Raw genomic sequence first — 18,492 nt, forward strand, 5'->3', positions numbered from 1 at the left:
TATTTAAAATTGTATTCAATTTCAAGTGTGGAAATCCAGCATTGCTGTAACTGGAACAAGTGTTGGGCAATATGCTTGATTGTCATATCGTCAACCTGTGAGATTGTACCATATACCTGATATTATTGTGCTAAGTTTAGTGTTGTGCACATTTTCGACCCACTGCAAAATTATTACCCCCTCATTGAAATAGATACCGGCAGATTGCCTATTCCTAACCCCTCCCCCACACCTAACCCTAAACCTACTGATACTAGGGGGGTAAATTAATAATTTGGCGGGGTCAGAATTCAGAACACCACCGGAAAATGAACCTACTCCAGCAAAAGGCTTAAAGCAGCCTAATGTTTTTAATAGAAAAACTTAAGTATAATAAGGCCTACATTTCAGTTTTTGAATAAACAGCTCCAGAAAACATTAACATTATCAAAGAATATAATTTATGTCTAGAGCCAGTTTAAAAAACACTTCCGTTTTAAGAGAAGCAGTCTACACTGCAAGACAAATAAATCTCTTACAATCGCCGTACATCTGCACTAAGTTTATGAGAGAATTCGCAAGCTGAACAAAACTCCTTTTTCAGCGACGAGTCCGATTGGCCATTGCATTCATAAAGCCAGCGGAATCGTGTGATTGGGTTATAATGCGCAACACTAAAGATGCAAAAGAACAAACCAGCCCAAATATTAATTGGCTAGTATTACCAGCCTGATAATAATTAATACTACAACAACTAATAATAATAATAATAATAATGTCTTGCTATCGTCAAAGGCATCAGACAACCACAGGCAACCTCTTTGACTATTGTCTATCGGCACAACCCAAACTGGAACTATTTGGTGCTAATGATTAAAAAGCCTTTATTTCAAACGAATCTAATTTGACATCAAACAGATGAAAACGAAGTGAATGAATTTCTGTTAGATGATATAGCTATAAAAGGTTCGTTGTTAGAGGATGCTGTTTGACTTCCCCACAGAGCTACACAAACACAGTTTTGGTTTCCTAGGCGAATATTGTGAGTCACTTTTATTAAAAGCATCATTACTACAGTTGGCAGCAATTTACAGTTCATCATACATGATGGTTTCAAAATAAAAATAAAATAAAAAAAGGACACTCACAAAAAAAAAAAAAAAAAAACGTACAACATTTGTCTGTAAACTTCAAGGCTAGTTAGAATTGAGGTAATGCTGTTCAGCTTTGTGGCTAAAGTAACAAAAGTCCATTCAAATAGATAAAAGGTACCTGATTTTATTCTTACACCAGTGCATTAACATGGATACAATGAGACAATTTGACTGCAGTAATTTATTTCATGTCGCTTTTTCACACTTTCCGGTGTTTAGTCAAAAGAGTAAAATTGAACATTCAAAAGCTGCCTTCGTTATTGCTGTCTCCACAGGTTGAGAGGTCTCCTCACCCATTTGGATTGTCAGTGTGAGAGACTGGGAACAGTCCGAGTGTAGGCTATGATATGTGAGAACTTTGCCCGCTCCTCTCAGCAGAACAGTACAACGAAAACCATGATTCTTCCTCAGCAGCGGAGAGTGTCTTAATGCCGTTAAATTGTACATCACTGAATATTACGAGATGCTACTCATTGTTACAATATCAACAGTAGAGAGAGAAAAAAAGTGACAACAAAAAACAATATTAAAATAAGGAGAGAGCAGCATAGCACTATCGGAACAATTAATTCCTATAATATTTCAGGAAATTTCCATCTCATCTAGAAGGCACCCACACAGTGCCAAAGACTTCAAGAAAAAAAAAATAAAAATAAAAAAAAGTAGTAAGGAAAACCCTTTTGACATCCGCACAACTGTTCACGTCATCCCTGGCTATGCTAATGGTTACAGAGACCGCTTATTTGCTTTCCTCTTAACGTTACCTGTCAACAAAAACCAAACGACCAAAGTTTTGGATATTGAGTTGGCATGTAAACAACTGGACTAACCATTCTGTCAGAGTTCAGTCTGCGTCTCCTCAGCCCTGGGGAAATGTTAGATGGGCTGATTAAGTTTTTTTTAGTCACTTTTGTCATCCTCATCAGCAGGGTCATCCTCCTCCTCCTCCTCATCATCATCATCATCATCGTCTTCATCCATTCCACCCTCCATGGAGTCCATTTCCTCTGCCGGCCCTGCCAGGTCATCATCTAGTACTGATGAATCAGCAGTCTTGTTCTGGCTCTCCTCTGAGTCACTGTCTTCAAGTGTGTTGTCAGCAGTTTCTACGTCAGCCATGGAGGCGTTCTGGTCCTGATTTGTGCGGAGCCCTTTACCAAACTCCTTGTCCTCGCCGGTGGCCCCCAAGGCCCCGGACACAGCGCTCTGGAGGTCAGCTAGAGAAGCTTGGGGGAAGCCTGGGATGCTCAGGCCGCCAAGGCTGGGGTGTAAGAACATGGATGGGTAGAAGAGGCCTGGGGCCATGGTGGACAGCAGGAAAGGGTTGAAGGCCAGCGCGTTGGTGGACATGCCAGCGGCAGCTGCATTCAGCGCAGCTGCGTCACCGGTTACCTCAGCAGACTCAGTTTCAAAAGACTTCTCTGCTTCCTTCTCTTTCTCATCTCCTTCGTCCTTGGTCTCCTCGTCCGTCTTCGGTTTGGGATTCTCCTCAGATTCTGCCTGTTCTGTGCCAGAGGCTCCGTTGGTGGCCGTCGCAGCGGCAGCCAGGTTTCCTCCAAACAGACCCCCCAGGCTGAACATGTTGGGGAGGCCACCCATGCCAGGAAGCATGAGAGGCAGCATGGCTGCGGCGTGCTTGGCGTCCGCTCCCCCTCCGAGAGCAGGGGGAAAGCCCATGAGGCCAGCGGCCAGCTGGAGGCTCTGGAGGTTCTGCAGGCCCTGCAGACTGGTCAGGTCCACACCACCAAACAGCCCGTTCATCAGTAAAGGATTAATGCCGGACGTGGAAGCTGCTGCTGCTGCAGCCGCTGCCTGCGCTGCTGCTGTTGCCTTGGTGATCTCAGATTTGGGTCGCCTGCCTCTGCGGCGCACGCCCTCCTCTCGGACTACTGGCCCAGTCAGAAGACGGTCAAACATGGACTCTGGGAGAAAGCCCTGGAAACAAAAAGAAAAAGATAATTTAAGAATATACAACAACCATGAAAAGTTAGTATGATTTTCATGTTTTACAAGAAGTCTCTTGTGCTCACCAGGGCTCTATTTATTTGATCAAGAGAGCAATTAAAACAGTAATTTTCCAATACTACAATTAAAAATAACTTGAATTTAATATATATTTAAATCTCATTTATTCCTGTAATGGGAAAGCTGTCTTCAGTCAGTCCTCAGTCACATGATCTTTCAGAAATCAAAATGCAAAAGAAATTCTAATGGTTGAAAAGAGTTGCTGCTTTATATTTGAATTATGAAAAAATGCAACATTTCTACAGAAATATTAAGTTGAAACAAAACCCACAGCATTTATTTTAAATGGAAATACTCTGTAATATTACAAAATGCTCTTAACATAGAAGTAATCCTTAAAAAAATTCTACAGAAATATTAAGTTGAAACAAAACCCACAGCATTTATTTTAAATGGAAATACTCTGTAATATTACAAAATGCTCTTAACATAGAAGTAATCCTTAAAAATCAACTTGCTGAACTCAAACTTTTGAATGGTAGGAGTATACATTATATTAAAAAAAAAAAAGAAAAAAAAAAAAAGCAACAAGCAATTTGATACATGACAGTGACTAATAGCTGAAACTATCAAATAATGGCTAAACTGATCTGAATTCACTCAATTTAATAAAAGACTCACCGATTGCTTCACTATATCCGTCCAGTCTGGGGCAATAGCGAATTCTGGATTTTCAACCAGCCAGCGGGGTAAATCCTTCATTGGAGGTGCCATGGCTCCTCCCATCTGTAGTTATACAAGTTATAAACATTACAGCCAATGTAAAGAATATTTTGTGGGAAATAAACCGGATCCATTCATAAATGTTAACACTTGCCTTTCTTCCATTCCTAATGTTAACAACAGGGACTCTCTCCTCCCCGGTCAGTGTATTAATGTCAATCTTGTTGGGATTGCGGCATCTGTGTCTTTTCTGTTTGGGCTTGGCAAACTGAGAGAGGAGGTGGTCCTCATTCTTCTGAAAGATAAGAACAAGGGAACTCTGTAAGATAAACTGCACAGGACATCATCACATCAGCCAACAGAAGAAAAAAAAAAAAAAAAGAAAGTTGGGTGGGCAGAAAGAACTGCACTCACTGGTACATATCCAGGCATATCCATAGTGTAGGTGGGGTGCTGTCTCAGCCACTCCCGTAGGTCCTTAGTGCTGGGTCCATCTTCCCCTGTAAGATGGCTTCCCTCTTCTAGGCCTTCAACGGCAGCCTTTTGTGCAGGAGATGACACGGGTCTATGTGCCCGCCCATCCACAAAAGCTTTGGTCCCATCGGAATTTTCCTGCAGATGCAAAGGAACAGAAAATTAGAAAAAGAAAAAGTGTGTTTGTGCTTAAAGAGTCAATGCACCACATGAAACGGCATGACTCCCACATCACATCCTAACAGGATACATACCGCACTGGGTTGTCTTCTTTTGTTCCCCATAAAAAGCAGTTCCAACCCCTCCACATTTTTCCTGCGACCTCTCTTTCTCCGGTTGGGGAGTTCAGTGTCAAGTAGAGAGCCGTTGGCTCTCGGTCTAGAGGAAACGCCTGCTTGCAGCAGCTCCATCTGTGCTTTCAGGGCTGCGGAGGAGGCCATGGCTCCAGGGAAGGTGGTGGAGGAAGAGGAGGTGGATACGCCGTGCAGGGCCTTGGTCAGGTCTATTGCCTGTGCTTGGCCTTCTGCAGCATGGGACTCTCGTAACTGAGCAACCATCTCCATCAGGTTCCTGCGCTTGGCAGCACGCTCCGCCTCGATCTCCACCTTCCTCCTCCTGCGTCTGCGCTGCCGAGGTACTGACAGACTCAAAGCATCATCCTGGACGCGAACAATGAGAGAGTGTTTAACAATTAAATTCTATTTTTATAATTTTACAAAACCAGTGATTCTCAGGAGGCGCAGCAGGCCGGGTTAGGGGTGGGACTTGCCTTGTTGACCTGTGGTGACGTGGTGAGGTCCTCACTGCCACTATAGTTGGTCTGACCCACCAATGAGAGATCACCAAGACTCCGCCTTTGCAGGGGGCTGTCCGTTGCCATGGAGCTGTAGCCAGGCAACAGGCCTGGGAAGTCAAAGAACTGCCTCCTGTTGGAAGGCCACTTGCCCTTCATGACCGCTTCACAGATGTTGTCCATACGATTGATCATTACCCTGTCCTGAAGTACAAACACAGAAGAGCAGCACAAGTGTTATTGAGTCAGTGTGTGTGCGCGTGGATGCATACATGATGAACTAGAGGGTACACAAAGGGCATCTCATTTTCTCCATTTCAGCTCCGGTTTCATGTCCCAAGGATCTTATAATGCAATTTTGCTCTGTTATTAAAGGAGGAAGCTCTGAAACTCTAAGTACAGTCTTTTCACTATGCATCACATCATGTTTTCAAAGCTTTGGGCTTGGATTCATTTTTCTTCATTTACCTCTAAATCACTTTTGTGGCAAACTATATTACTACATGCTAGAAGAGGGGGAAAATGGATGTTAATGCATATTTAATCTGAAAACATTTTTTGACAAAAAAGGAAATTGTGAGTGAAGCGGGAAAAATGGTTCTAACTAACCTTGGGCCAGAAAGAGAACAGGGAACGTTCACTGAACATCTGAGAGGCTGACGGCTCAACGTCATCAACACTGAAGCAGTCCCTGGTCTCATCGCGGGCCGTGCTCAAAGAGGCATTACTCTCCTCATCGAAATTCTTCCTCTCAGAGGCTCCTCCAACTGCAAATAAAAATCATCTTTTAATACAAGCTTAACTGCAATAAGATTTCCCAAATCAAAATCAATTACTTTGAGCATCCTGACCAGCCAATTAAATAAATTTAAATCGTTAAAGAAAAAGCTTGTTCTAAAACTGGTTATGTTTGTTTTTGGATGATACAAAAATGTTTTTGGCATGTTTCTCTGAGGCACAGCCTACATCATAAATGTAGTGTCAACAGAAATGAAACACCAAATAATGTCTAACATTCACCTTCAGCTTGTGAAGATTTTTCTGATTTGTCGTCCTCATCCATCTTCTCTTCCTCATCTTCTTTGGAGGTTTTGTCAGTAGGAAGTTTAGTCTCAGTGGCCAGTGGCTCTTTCTCATCCTCAGCGTTTTTGTTCTCAGGGGTAGTGGGCTCCTGATTCATGGGCTTCTCATCCGCCATACCATCCACAGTACAACCCTGATCTACCTTGGTCTTAATCTCCATCGCATCATCTTTCTCCTCCACTTCCAACTTTTCCTCTTTAGGCTCGTGCTTCAGACCCAAATCATTTGCTTCCTCTTCTTTTTTAGGAGAGACGGCTTCAGGTTTTTCTTCTTTGACCTCCATTTCATCATTCTCCACCAAGACATCTCCCTGCTCTTCCTTCACCTCCTCATCTTTGAGCAGGCTCAGAGGTGTAAGAGGATCAGACACAATCGGCAGCTCCGCACCCTTGCCCTGTGTGAACTTCCGATGGGCCTCCAAGAAGCTCAGCTCAGGGTCGTTGAAGATGTGGTAGTCAGTGCGGCTGACACCGTGCTTTGCGGCGCCCCGCAGGAGGTCTCTGTCATGGCGTCCGGGCTCCCACCAGGCTGGCAGGTCAGGGCTGGGTTGGCACAGACTCAACCTCTCATCCAGCTGAGGGTGCGGCAACACCTGCTCCCTGATCCGCCGCAGCAGCTCGATACGATAGAGCGTCCGTGAAGCCCGCTCTTCTGTAATGGGGTCAATGATGATGGTGGGGTCTGGCAGTTCTGTAAATAGAAAGATGATGTCCAGTTGCATAATCGAGAATAGGAAAATTCTAAATCAAAACAAAAAAAAAAACTCCCAATCAATGCGCTTTTCATTTGATGAATGCACAGTAGGCTACATACAGTATAGTGCGCCTCCCATCCAGTAAATCGCAATAGGCTAAGCTTTGTTACTTTTGATATGAAATACAGCTTGAGATTTAAAATTCTGTCCATTTTATTAGGGTTTTGGCGCTCTTTAATGTGGTGTGATAGATTGCTATCTCCTCAGATCACGCAAAGCGGCAGCGCAGTGAACTCTTCATCTCTTTCACTTTACTAGTGGATCCTTGCCTGTGTGTAATCAAAGTAGGGCTGAAACGATTCCGAGTAACCCGAGTAATTCGAATACAAATTATGTCCTTCGAAGAATCGTTTAGTCTATTCCTAGGGATGCACTGAATTTTTGGCCGCCGAAAATAAGTGCCGCACCGTTATTCTAAGAAATTTCTATGTAGTATACTTGTTCCTGCTTTGCGGCATGCTGTAGTACAGCTGTACTGGTTAAATCTCCTTCACTGATCTGCTTCTTTCGCTACGCTCTGCTCACATGCACCGATAATAGCTTTGCCAGGGTTTTTATATTTTTATACATTTACTTGATATTTCTTTACACAGAATCATAATTTCTATTCATTTCCCACTGATTTACGTGATCTGCTGAGCATTAACTCATTTCACGATCATATGAATGAATGACAGAGACGTGCGTTTTCCTTTACCCCACACACAAACTTTAGCACGTGTGACACTCGCGGTGATTTTGGGGTCTGCCGTCTCAATGAGGACATAAACACACGAACAACATCTCCAGAACTGCTCTGAAAGTCACTTCATGAGTGTTTTACGGTTTCATTAGAGTAAAACTAGCGTCATATCATATACACAGAAATTTAAAGGTGTTCACGGCAACCCGTCAAAATAAAAGTCCGGTTTAATTTTAAGACATTGCAGCAGAAATATAATTGTTCAGCAGAATGTACATACTACCACTACTAAAATTATGAAAACTTATTTTAAGGAATGATCACACAACATTTCTTCCATGTTTTAATTTTAATAGTAAATCCCCTTTGTTTGCCAAAAAGTTAAATTTTCAATAATATAAAGATAAATGAAATTAATGTTTTATGCCTTCATTTGAGAACCAGATACACAACACAGAATTTCTGAGGAAAAAGAAAACATTTCATAAGGCTATTTTACAAATAAATAACAATAAAACATCGGGTGAGAGAAAATAAAACATAACTTTATAATTGTCATTTTCTTTAATCATAGCTATAAATATTATAACACCTAAAATGTGTTGCGTGTAAAAAGTGTCTGTTTCAGCCAGTTGAAGGGTGGGTACATTGTGTGCACATGATCAGGATGGTACCACCCCCACCGCATTTTGAGAAAGGAAAAACCGTTTGCAGGACTATACATTATTTGGATAATTAGTCAAAAACAACAACAGTTATTTCCGATTCTGTCGCATAGAACTAAATAAAAATACACTGATATTTTATAGTTTGTCCAATTTTCTTTAAATAAGTGTGGTTATTTTATTGGCTTGTGTTTTTTTTTAATTCCGTGCCATTAAAATTGAGTTAAATTAAAAAGTCTTACAAAATTGCTTTGTATTAATTTAATAAAATAAATAATTACAAAGCATTTTCGGTTTTCGACCAAGCACATCCAGAATTCTCAGTTTTGGCCCAGAATTTTCATTTCAGTGCATCCCTACCATTTATTGTAACTACATACAGAGCACTGTGTTTGCAACTACATGCTCCTTTAAAGGATTACACACACACACACACACACACACACACGCGCACACACACACGCGCACGCACACACAAGTATGCAGAGAGACATTTAAGAGGGTTCACTCTCCACATAACTTTCAATTCATGATGCTGAAAAATGTGTTAGGAAATTTAATGTGTATGGACTCTTGTTTTTGTTCCACGTTAGCTTCCTGCCCACTAGTTTTTGCCTCTTACAAAAGCCACAAAGCCTTCCAAGAAGACAGTAAAGGCTTATGTCATGTCTGAGCTGTAGTTTGGCTGAAAATTGAAAGTTAAGTTGCACATTGTTTAGGTTTTATTATTATTTTATTACTATTATTTTGATTTATGTCGAGTTTTAGGTTGTACTGTTTACCTTTTGTAAAGTAATTTGAAATAGATTTTTATATATTTGCATTTTGAATGTAATATGGCAATTACTTGTTCATTTAAAGAGACCGGTCTTATTTTCTCTTGTATATTTAGTATTGCTCTTTAGTAAAGAAAAAGTACTTATCCAATTACTCGATTAATCGATGGCATTTTCAGTAGAATACGCTAGGGCTGGGTATTGTGATCAATGCTGCGATTCGATTTGATTCTTATTTTTATGGTTTCGATTCGATTCGATATCGATTAGCTATCAATATTTCATTTAAAATGTTAGTTTTGCAGACATGGGATCCATATTTTGATATAAATGCTGGTAACTGAAACTCTCCTACTTAAGTTTTTTACTGAAATACACATCTACATTAATAATAGGGTGCACACAGGGTGAACCGCCTTCTTGATCATGGTGTCTCCCCTGCCAGGTAAGTATATTTATAGATGGTGACACCTTCAGGACGAGAGGTGAATATTCATATCCTCTTACGTGAAGCACGCGCATTAAGAATCGATTCGGGGATTTCCCGAATCGATATCGTTGCGTTAAACTGAAGATCGATTAAAATCGGAGAATCGATATTTTTTACCCAGCCCTAGAACACGCGATTACTAAAATATTCGATAGCTACAGCCCTAAATCAAAGGCATAGCAAAAGACTTGCGACAGTTTTATTTTTGTTCTGGAGCTGATGATCCCGTGCTCTGCTGCCACACTGGAGCACACTCGCCACCAGCTGAACAGGGGCGGGAATTACAGTTATAAATCACCCTCAGTGTAATCTGTTAAAGTGATGGACGGCCTTCCGATTTTTCCTTTACTGCTAAAAAAAAAACTGCTATGTTTCCATCCAAAGATTCGAAATTGAACTTATGCGCAAAACTAGAATCGCATAAAACATTTGTGAATAAAGCACCGTTTCCATCCAATGAGTCAAAGAGAACAAAATAGTCACTTCCTGGCACTAAATATCACTAAGAAAACTGAGAATCCACTGAATATAAGAAATTTCATATATAATAAATTACTTGCGCCTCATAGCGAGCAGATGAAACACAAATACAGTCATGGCTTTCGGAGATGGATGCCAGCTGTTTGGGAACGCAGTCGTGTAAGACAATTATACAGAAATATTTCGAGGACAGACTTTGCTCAGGCATTTCAGAATGACCATAACATATAGGCCTTGTTTACACTGCAGGTATTGATGCTCAATTCCGATTTATTGCCTATATCTGGACTTTTTTTGGCTGTCCGTTTACACGTTCTTTCAATTGTGACCCATATCCGATTCATGCGTTTACATTTGCCATACCATCAGAAACATCCCGCATGCGTTGTCATTTAGTGCCTCCACACGTGCTTCCTCCCGATAATCTCAATCTCAAGCTTTACTTTATCTGTCCCTCATGAGGGAAATTTGTTTTGAGCAATACAGGTAAAAACTGCATAACAAAAAGTACAGCAAATACCAACATCAATAACAGATCACACAGTTGTGTCCCTTGAATTAGAATTTAACAGCCTTCTAGCCTCATTTTCATTGACTGTTTAAGAATAACCTTAATCAAAGATGGACTGAAAATTGGGGTAAACTCCCAGACCAACCATAGCGGTATACACTAGACGGTTCAACTGAGATCTAAGAGTAACTTTCAAATTACCAAACCAGGCCGTTATACCATATAGTAAGATGGATTCAATAAAGGCATGATAAAACAGCAACTTGACCCTTTGGGCCACCCCAAATAATCTGAGCCTCCTTAAAAAGTACATCTTTTGTTGCACCCTACTACACAGGTTATCCACATGCACCTCCCATGAGTCTATTACCCATAATTAAATCTAAATATTTGTATGAAGCAACCTGTCTAAAAGGCTCATTGTTAATTATAATAGGTCTGATCTATAATCAAAGAGCATTTCCTCTGTTTTACTAACATTTATTACAAGACTATGTTCTTTACTCCATAACACAAAGTCAGCAATCTCTGTAGTGTAACGCTGAAGGTCCTCATCCTTGTACAATCGACCAAGAATGGCAGTGTCATCTGAAAATTTAACGACAACGTTCCCCGGATGGTGACTCCTATATTCATGTGTGTACAATGTAAATAAGAGTGGTGAACAAACACACCCTTGGGGAACACCAATACTAATAGGTCGACAATAATAATAGAATAATGTGACCTGTGCTGACAAAACGAGTCGAGCCAATTTGAAAAATTTGTAATTTTTATTTTCACATTCTCCATTAAAAGACCTTCAAAATGTATGATTTTTTGGAATCGGACAAAAAAATTATTGCTACACTTGTTTAAAGTCGATATAGAGTCAGCAAGGTTGATTATGAGAAAGTTTTCCTCCAGTTCTTTTCTCATTAAAAATTAGGTTACCATATTAATAAATCACAATATAGCCGTTTTTTTAATCTTTCCTAAGAGCACTTCTATCAGCGCGATTCCGCCTATCGCACCTTCACTAACTAATCGACAATGAATTGTGACTCCCGGGAAAAATGGGACGTCTGGTCACCCACTCCCTAACCCTTCAGTTGCTGAGGCCATTGTTTCAGATCGTTAGTTCGCGTTTTGGTAGGCTATCCGTCCACTGCGGCTGCCATACTGAGACTAGATAGATATGCAAACGCAACTTATCCAATGACAGAGACGCACATTTTGAAAGACAAGACAGTTAACTTAGCCTATAGGATGTATTTTGAATGTCCGGTAGTCCTCAAATAACATTTTAGTCCCGTCTCGTCTTGTTAACGAAGACGTGCATAAATTTCGTCATAGTTTTTATCATCAGATATTAGTTTTAGCTCGTCAACGTCTCGTCTTAGTCACAGAAAAAAGGTTCGTCGACGAATATTTCTCGTCATCGTCTTCGTCAACGAAATTAACACTGATTTAATCAGTCAATTAAGATAATACACATTTAGGCCGTTACCAAACAAATGAAACCAGTATCAACAAAATTAATTTGTGTAGAAGTTGCATCTGAAGTGGCATTTAGATGCATTTACACACTATTTAACCTGTTAACCTTCACTGCCATTTGTGGCCTCGCAGGTGAAAATAACCTACCTAAATTAAAATGGTAACAGTTTGTGACAAAGTGTGCTTACACAAACAAATTAGGTATCTTTGGAAAGAAGAGACTCTGGGCTTTACTATCTATCATCCAGAGTTGATAATGCTCAAAAAGATAAAAAGTTATAGGCACTGACGTGCCTTGAAAAATATTTTTCCACACTGAATGTTTTTTTTATTTCATATACAAATACATGAAATAAGTCCTGGAGCAATCCAGAAAAGTAATGGATCGAAAGCCACTGGTCTCATGAGTTCATATTTCAAATTTGAAGAAGATACCATGAAAAATGAGATTCCTGCAATATTTTCTGAAACTATTTATAGTCCCCCCCTCCCCCCTGTTTGAGGAAAAATAACCACCAAATGGATTGCAGAATTATACAAGCTATTTTAGTCATTATACATGTTCCTGCATAGTTTTTCAATTATAAAATAATAGACAGATTTATTTGAGCACTAAAAAATACAAAAATAATTATTTGAGTAATAAAAAGGAAAAAAAATAGAAAAAAAATGCTTTGTATATAGTATGTATACTGAAGTATTCTTCGTTATTCGTTATTACAATGATAAATATCACTGCCAGACGTGAAGTGATATTGCCAGACATGGTCATAGAGTCAGTAAACACGCTGATGTGCTTCCATTCAGATTATAATCAAACAGATGGGCCATATAATCAATAATAGCTGATCAATGAATCACAATGATAGCCGTCATAGAGTCGCTAATAAACACGCTGATGTGCGTCCATACATATTATAATCATGCAGACACGGCCACATTCCCCACACAATACACACACACACGCATAAAAAATGTAGAAGAAAAAAAAAAACAGTTTTTTATGGATAAAGCAGATCGCTAAGTTACGCCCCGCTCAGATGACAGAAGCGTCATAGCCCGCGTCAGAGCTCGCAGGAGGGAGCGCCAAATTCAAATAATCTATATTCCGCTTTTTTGAGACTTTTTTTTCCGTAGACGGTCTCATTATTTTTGTAAAACCGTATGCTGTAACATCGTTTTGTTTTTTTACCACCAAGACGCTGTTTTTGAGCGTAATTTATTCCATAACGGACGCGAACAATAACTCTCTGAAGAAATGAAACGTAAACAAAGGAATATTCATCCTTATTACAACGTTACTGTTTCGCTGGACTAAAAGTGCTCGCTGGTATGTTGTTCTGTGGACCCTTACCTCTCTAACTAAACTGGGATTTCAGCAGTGGACGCGTTTGTGGCTCGTTATTACAATGATAAAGGTACGTACTGCTTTTTTATTCTGCGTGTTTGGATGTGTACTGCTTACACAAATGTAGCAAATTTGTGCCACTCATTCCTTATAAGCTTTCCATCGAAAAACAGCGATCTGTCGTCGATGCTTGAGGCTTAGACCCTCAGAATGATATATAGTTTGACAAGATTAACTTTGTCCCGTTTCATTTATTCTATTAGAAAACAATGACACATGCAAACAAAGATCGTTCAGTGCGAGGTCGCTCTGGTGAACGTTAACAGGTTAATGCAGCTCAGAGGGACAAGGAGTGCTTTAACCAGTTACAAATGCATAATTTTTTTTAAACCGCCAGTAGGTGGCAGACAGTCACTGGTAATAAGTGAGTAATTGCGACCGAACCGAATCATTTAACGGTTGATTCATTCAGGAACGAAGCAGCACTGTCATGTTGCTCAGAGACGCAAAACAGTGCTGTAGTTGTTTGGAATAATTTTTTGTCTGCGAAATGAGCAAAAACAGGAAGAAAGGGTGTCTAAAACAAGTCTCTTAATATTAATATTAACTTGTTTATTGAACTGTTGCAATTTCTAACAATAATAGTATTATGTAGTTAGGTATTTTATTATATTTTTATTGTATTTAAGTCGAGGTCATCCAGGTGTCCCGGCCTCTGCCAACGATCAGGGAGACATCATCATACACACACACACACCTATATCGATTTTAAAATGCCAATTACAAATCAATTCAGGCTTCACAATATTACATTGTCCCGTATTAAAAATAGATATACAAGCTAATATCGATACGGTTCCGATATATCTTGCATGTTTCTTCTGCTAATATTTTTGTTTCTATGGATGAAGACATAACCAACAGGGAACTGGAGCTACTTAAAAGGTAGCAGAAGCTAGGTTGTAATCAAAGAAAAAAATGTTGGGACAAGACAACAAAAACAACAAGCAATCAGGAATTAACAGGAAAAAAATATATTTTTCAAAGAGAGTAGTTCACCTGTTTCAGATTTGACCTGCATCCGACACACCCGCTTGCACATGGCCACGAAAGAATAGTAATATTTTTCCAGGCTTTCGTCTGTCTTCTTGTCTAGACGAGCAAAAGCACGGAACTGGGACCAGTCAAAGCACTGTCTGTGCACGTCATAAACCACACCAAATGTGGACACCACACGGTAGAAATCGGCCTCTTCACGCCTTGTCCATCTGGAAAACAGATGTTGGTAAATGGAAATGAGGTCATGTGTGACTAAAGGAGAAATATAGATTTAAAAAAAAAAAAAAAAAATGGAAGATCTAAATGTAACACCTCTGCCGTCGCTCTTTAAAATAAGCTGCTCCATCAGCCAGCAGGGCGGCGCTATCAGGGATGAAAGGTGATCCCTTGGCCATGAAAGGCCCTCCTTCAGCCATAAAAGCCACCGCTCCATCCGGAGCATAAACTCCTCCCTCTGTTACCATGGCAAGGATGTCATCACGCGGACGGCCTCGGCGCCGGTCAGGTTTGGTCATGGCTTCCTGCCTTAGTTGCTCACGCTTGTGAGTGCGCTGATAGGCCGTGATGAGGCGGCGCAATCGGGCTGTCAGAGCAGAGGCTGGCGGCCAGTACAGATTGCCTGCTTTCCCATTCTCACCAGGCTTAGGCGCTGAGGGTGAACAAACAGACGGCAATGGTGAACACAGTGAAGTAAAAATCTCAAGTATGATGGTAACACCTGTATGCTGAGGAAATAAATACCTTCTCCAGTCTCGCCATCCATTCCATCGTCTTTATCATCCAGGGGAGAGTTTGTAAAATCCTGCAAACATGGCAAAGAAAACGTTACATAAACCAATTTATTACCAATACTGATTTTAGATACAGTCAAGACTAATGTATTTCCAAACCCACATCTAGATCATCTTTAAACGGCATCCGGAGTGGCTTGTACTCTGGGTCCTCATCCTCTCTATTGTCAAAAAGAGAAAAGCTTTTAGTGTGGGAGAGAAAACAAAGAAAAGAACCAAAAGGAAAGCGGGATGAGGGATAAAGAAAGAGGGAGAGAGCCAGAGAAAGAAAGAGCAGGAGGAGTCCCTCTTGCTGGGACTGTGATTTTGGGCCAAACTTACCCCTCGACACCATCTGCCATCATGTCCGCTCCCCTCTGCTCGGCAGCGATGGCCTTGGCATCGGGCATGCCCACTCTCTCCAGGAAACACAGGGTGGGGTCAGCACGCATAGAGTTATACTTCTCATAGCCTAGCGGAAGAAAAGAGAGCAGCGGTGAACATAAAATATGCATAATTACAGGCTGGGGAGCCATTATTTCCCCCGGTGATGTGAAAGCACAGAAAAGTATTACTGGTGTGTCAAACGTAGTTTAAAATGAAATTGAAAAAAAAAAAGTTTAAATAAAATGCTAGTTGCGTGAGGTGCTTAAAAATGCACTTTTTTTTGGTGCAATTAATGCACCAAAAACACCCCCCCCCCCCCCCAAAAAAAAAAAAAAAAAAAAAAAAAACGTGCAACCCCCCCCCAAAAACAAAATCAACCTTATAATACTAAGTGAAATCCTTTCAAAAACTACCAGAAGATTAAATCAAACCAAAAGAAAAAAAAATTAAAAAAGAAACCAAAGGCCAAGCCAAAGGAAAATGCCCGTTGAAATTGTCCAAGCAGAACAGATTCGAGCCTGCGGATCCCTACAGTGCACAACAGGGGAGGCGATTGGCAGGCTGGACCCACTTCAGCTGAGCCGCTGATCAGACGGGGCTCAAGCACCCCCTCCCCCGCCAGAACATCACATTTCAATTAGGATTTATGCGGTGACACATTGTTCCTAACTGCCGCCGCGCCCCGAGCCAAACTGTAATCATGAGGGGGTTTATAGGCCATCACTCTTTCCTCTGCAGTCCAGGCCTGCCACCTCTTCTCTCCCAGTTTCCTCCCAAGACCTCCCTACTGAATTGGGATTATGATTAAGAACAGGCTGCCTGTGTTATATACACGCTCCTGTGTATGTGTGTGCGCGTGTATAGAGGCCAGCTGAGTTAACGAGGTAGCACAGTGCACCTGGGGAGAGCAGAGAGAGAGCTCTCTGTACACACATTCACGAAAAAGACCAATCTGAGAGAAGCATAAAAGCCCCTCGCCATGATTAATATCGGTGGCAAGAGCAGCGGACATTATTAAATAAAGCGGCTATTACTATACTTAATACAATTAAAAGCAGCTGAGAAGCCCCTTTCCATCTCCTTTAATACAGCTTTTGGCCCCGTTTTCCCCAAAAGATAAATTAGGACAGCTGCGCAGCTTCACAAAAGAAAACAATCACGTCCCAAAGTGGGAATTTAGCAGGTTCTCCCAGAACACTTTTTAACACTGCGGGTCAATGTTAATAAAATGTGCTGAGAGGTGCCTGTTGCCTCTGATTGATTAGATCTCGGCTCTTTCCCCATCCATTTTCCCAGCCACCCTGCATCGAGTGCAGGATCAGCCATTCGGAAAATATCACCAATCAATCTCTAGGCAATATTACAATAGGTCAACATTAGCAATTACTGTCGCCTGTCACCGCAAATGCACCAATCAGAGAGTGTCAGCTGTGAGGAGGCGGAGCTTACCATGCTTAAAGACGCCGATTAGGAGGGATTTGTCTGCTTCGAGATCCCACCAATCAGTGGGGACGTCAGCGTGGAAGGGTTGTGGGATCCAGATATCCAACTCGCTATAAACAAAAGACAAACAAACACAGGAAAGAGAGATTAAAACCAGGAGATGGCCACAGCGGCACATAATCTAATGACAGCAGCATTAATGTCTATCTGCAGACATCTGGTAGGAAACACGAGCATTAGCAAACCGCATCTCATTTAGGCCCATTTCTCATCTTGTTTATTCAGGGCCAACCTGATTATGGCCAGAGATCTGAGCCACTCGCTTATCTCACCCCATGCACTTGCGTGCACACGCAAGCCCCTCGCAGTCATTAGAACTCCAGTCGAGTCCTTGAGAGCATCAACATGGCGAGCACGTTTGCACATTATAAATGCATGCACATCTGGGTGGGGGTGTTGTCAGAAAGGGGGAGGAGGAGGAGAAGGTGATGGAGGGAGAGGAAAGATAACAGCAGGCAGGATTCAGTGGAAGGGAATGGAGAGAGATGCCAACCTTGAATCGGTTCCCTCCAGGATTCTGTCTGCATGGTCTCCGATGACTTCTTGTCGCAGATAGTAGAGCATGCGGACACGCAGCAGCACTCTGTCAGAGACAGAACGAGCAGGAGAGACAAAAACAAAAAACAAAGATGAGTTGGGGTTAATGGAGTGACAGAATGAAAGGAAAGAAAAAAGGACAAAGGGAAGGGGAGAAGGCAGAAAAACAAAAGAGTGAGTAAGTTTGGCCAGCTTTGAGCTGTGCCAGCAGCAGTAGCAGCGGCAGCAGCAGCACTTTGGCATGTGCCACGGCTCATCCATCATGCTGCCAGGGCTGATTAGCCACGCTGTGCGGCAGCCTCCACGCCTGACAGATGGCTGCACATAATCACCTCTGTGTGTGCCGCCTTTCACTCGCTTCCAACAGGTCTGCCTGGCACCTGGCCTGGCACCGCGCCGCTGCGCTTGGGGAGCCGCCCGTACCCACCCTCGCCCCCCTCCTCCATGCGTACGCACTCCAGCACCTTCATCCTCTCGTTTCATTTCCTTCCTAATGCTGTTAGGGAAGTTGGGGAGGTGCTAACGGGACGACTCCAAAGTACAGAGGCAGAAGTTTGCAGTGCGGCGAGCAGATGGTTGGCGGTCTAAGCACCTCGCATTTATCGTCTCGTAACGTTTCCTCAGCTGTTGCTCTGTTCCCCTTTTCTGGATGCACATCAGAGCCAGCAGTGTAAACAGTGTTTTGCTTTCTCTCTGTGTCACTGCCTAGCGTAAGGCAGGACACAACAATGCTGGCCTGGCAACAGAAATTATTTATCAAATGAAACCGGAGAGGCCTCAAAAAACAAAAGACGCAAGCCGGCGGCACACCAGGCATAATGGACGTGTGGGGCGAGAGGCGAAATCATCATGCGCGGCCTGATGAGCTGAACGATGAATT

At 41.8% G+C, this 18,492-nt stretch overlaps 1 protein-coding gene across 3 annotated transcripts in view; it reads right to left on the minus strand.

Moving 5' to 3' along the window:
* Window positions 1-1,002: 1,002 nt before the first annotated feature.
* The window catches only part of LOC306846311 (chromodomain-helicase-DNA-binding protein 7-like), a 54,931-nt gene continuing 37,441 nt past the window's right edge, over window positions 1,003-18,492 (minus strand). For 2 of the 3 annotated variants that reach the window (XM_079379594.1, XM_079379595.1), the window contains exons 24-38: window positions 17,569-17,658; window positions 17,022-17,125; window positions 15,528-15,657; window positions 15,310-15,367; window positions 15,157-15,217; window positions 14,728-15,064; window positions 14,416-14,624; window positions 6,109-6,861; window positions 5,698-5,855; window positions 5,065-5,292; window positions 4,550-4,954; window positions 4,236-4,433; window positions 3,976-4,116; window positions 3,780-3,884; window positions 1,003-3,068 (exon numbers count right to left, since the gene is read on the minus strand). In XM_079379594.1, coding sequence (XP_079235720.1) covers window positions 2,034-3,068; window positions 3,780-3,884; window positions 3,976-4,116; window positions 4,236-4,433; window positions 4,550-4,954; window positions 5,065-5,292; window positions 5,698-5,855; window positions 6,109-6,861; window positions 14,416-14,624; window positions 14,728-15,064; window positions 15,157-15,217; window positions 15,310-15,367; window positions 15,528-15,657; window positions 17,022-17,125; window positions 17,569-17,658 — 4,012 coding nt within the window. In that variant the 3' untranslated portion in view covers window positions 1,003-2,033. The remainder of the gene's footprint in view (window positions 3,069-3,779; window positions 3,885-3,975; window positions 4,117-4,235; window positions 4,434-4,549; window positions 4,955-5,064; window positions 5,293-5,697; window positions 5,856-6,108; window positions 6,862-14,415; window positions 14,625-14,727; window positions 15,065-15,156; window positions 15,218-15,309; window positions 15,368-15,527; window positions 15,658-17,021; window positions 17,126-17,568; window positions 17,659-18,492) is intronic. The other variant, XM_079379596.1, reaches the window with a different exon arrangement.

Source organism: Barbus barbus (assembly GCF_936440315.1).
Source record: "Barbus barbus genome assembly, chromosome: 26".
Taxonomy (NCBI): domain Eukaryota; kingdom Metazoa; phylum Chordata; class Actinopteri; order Cypriniformes; family Cyprinidae; genus Barbus; species Barbus barbus.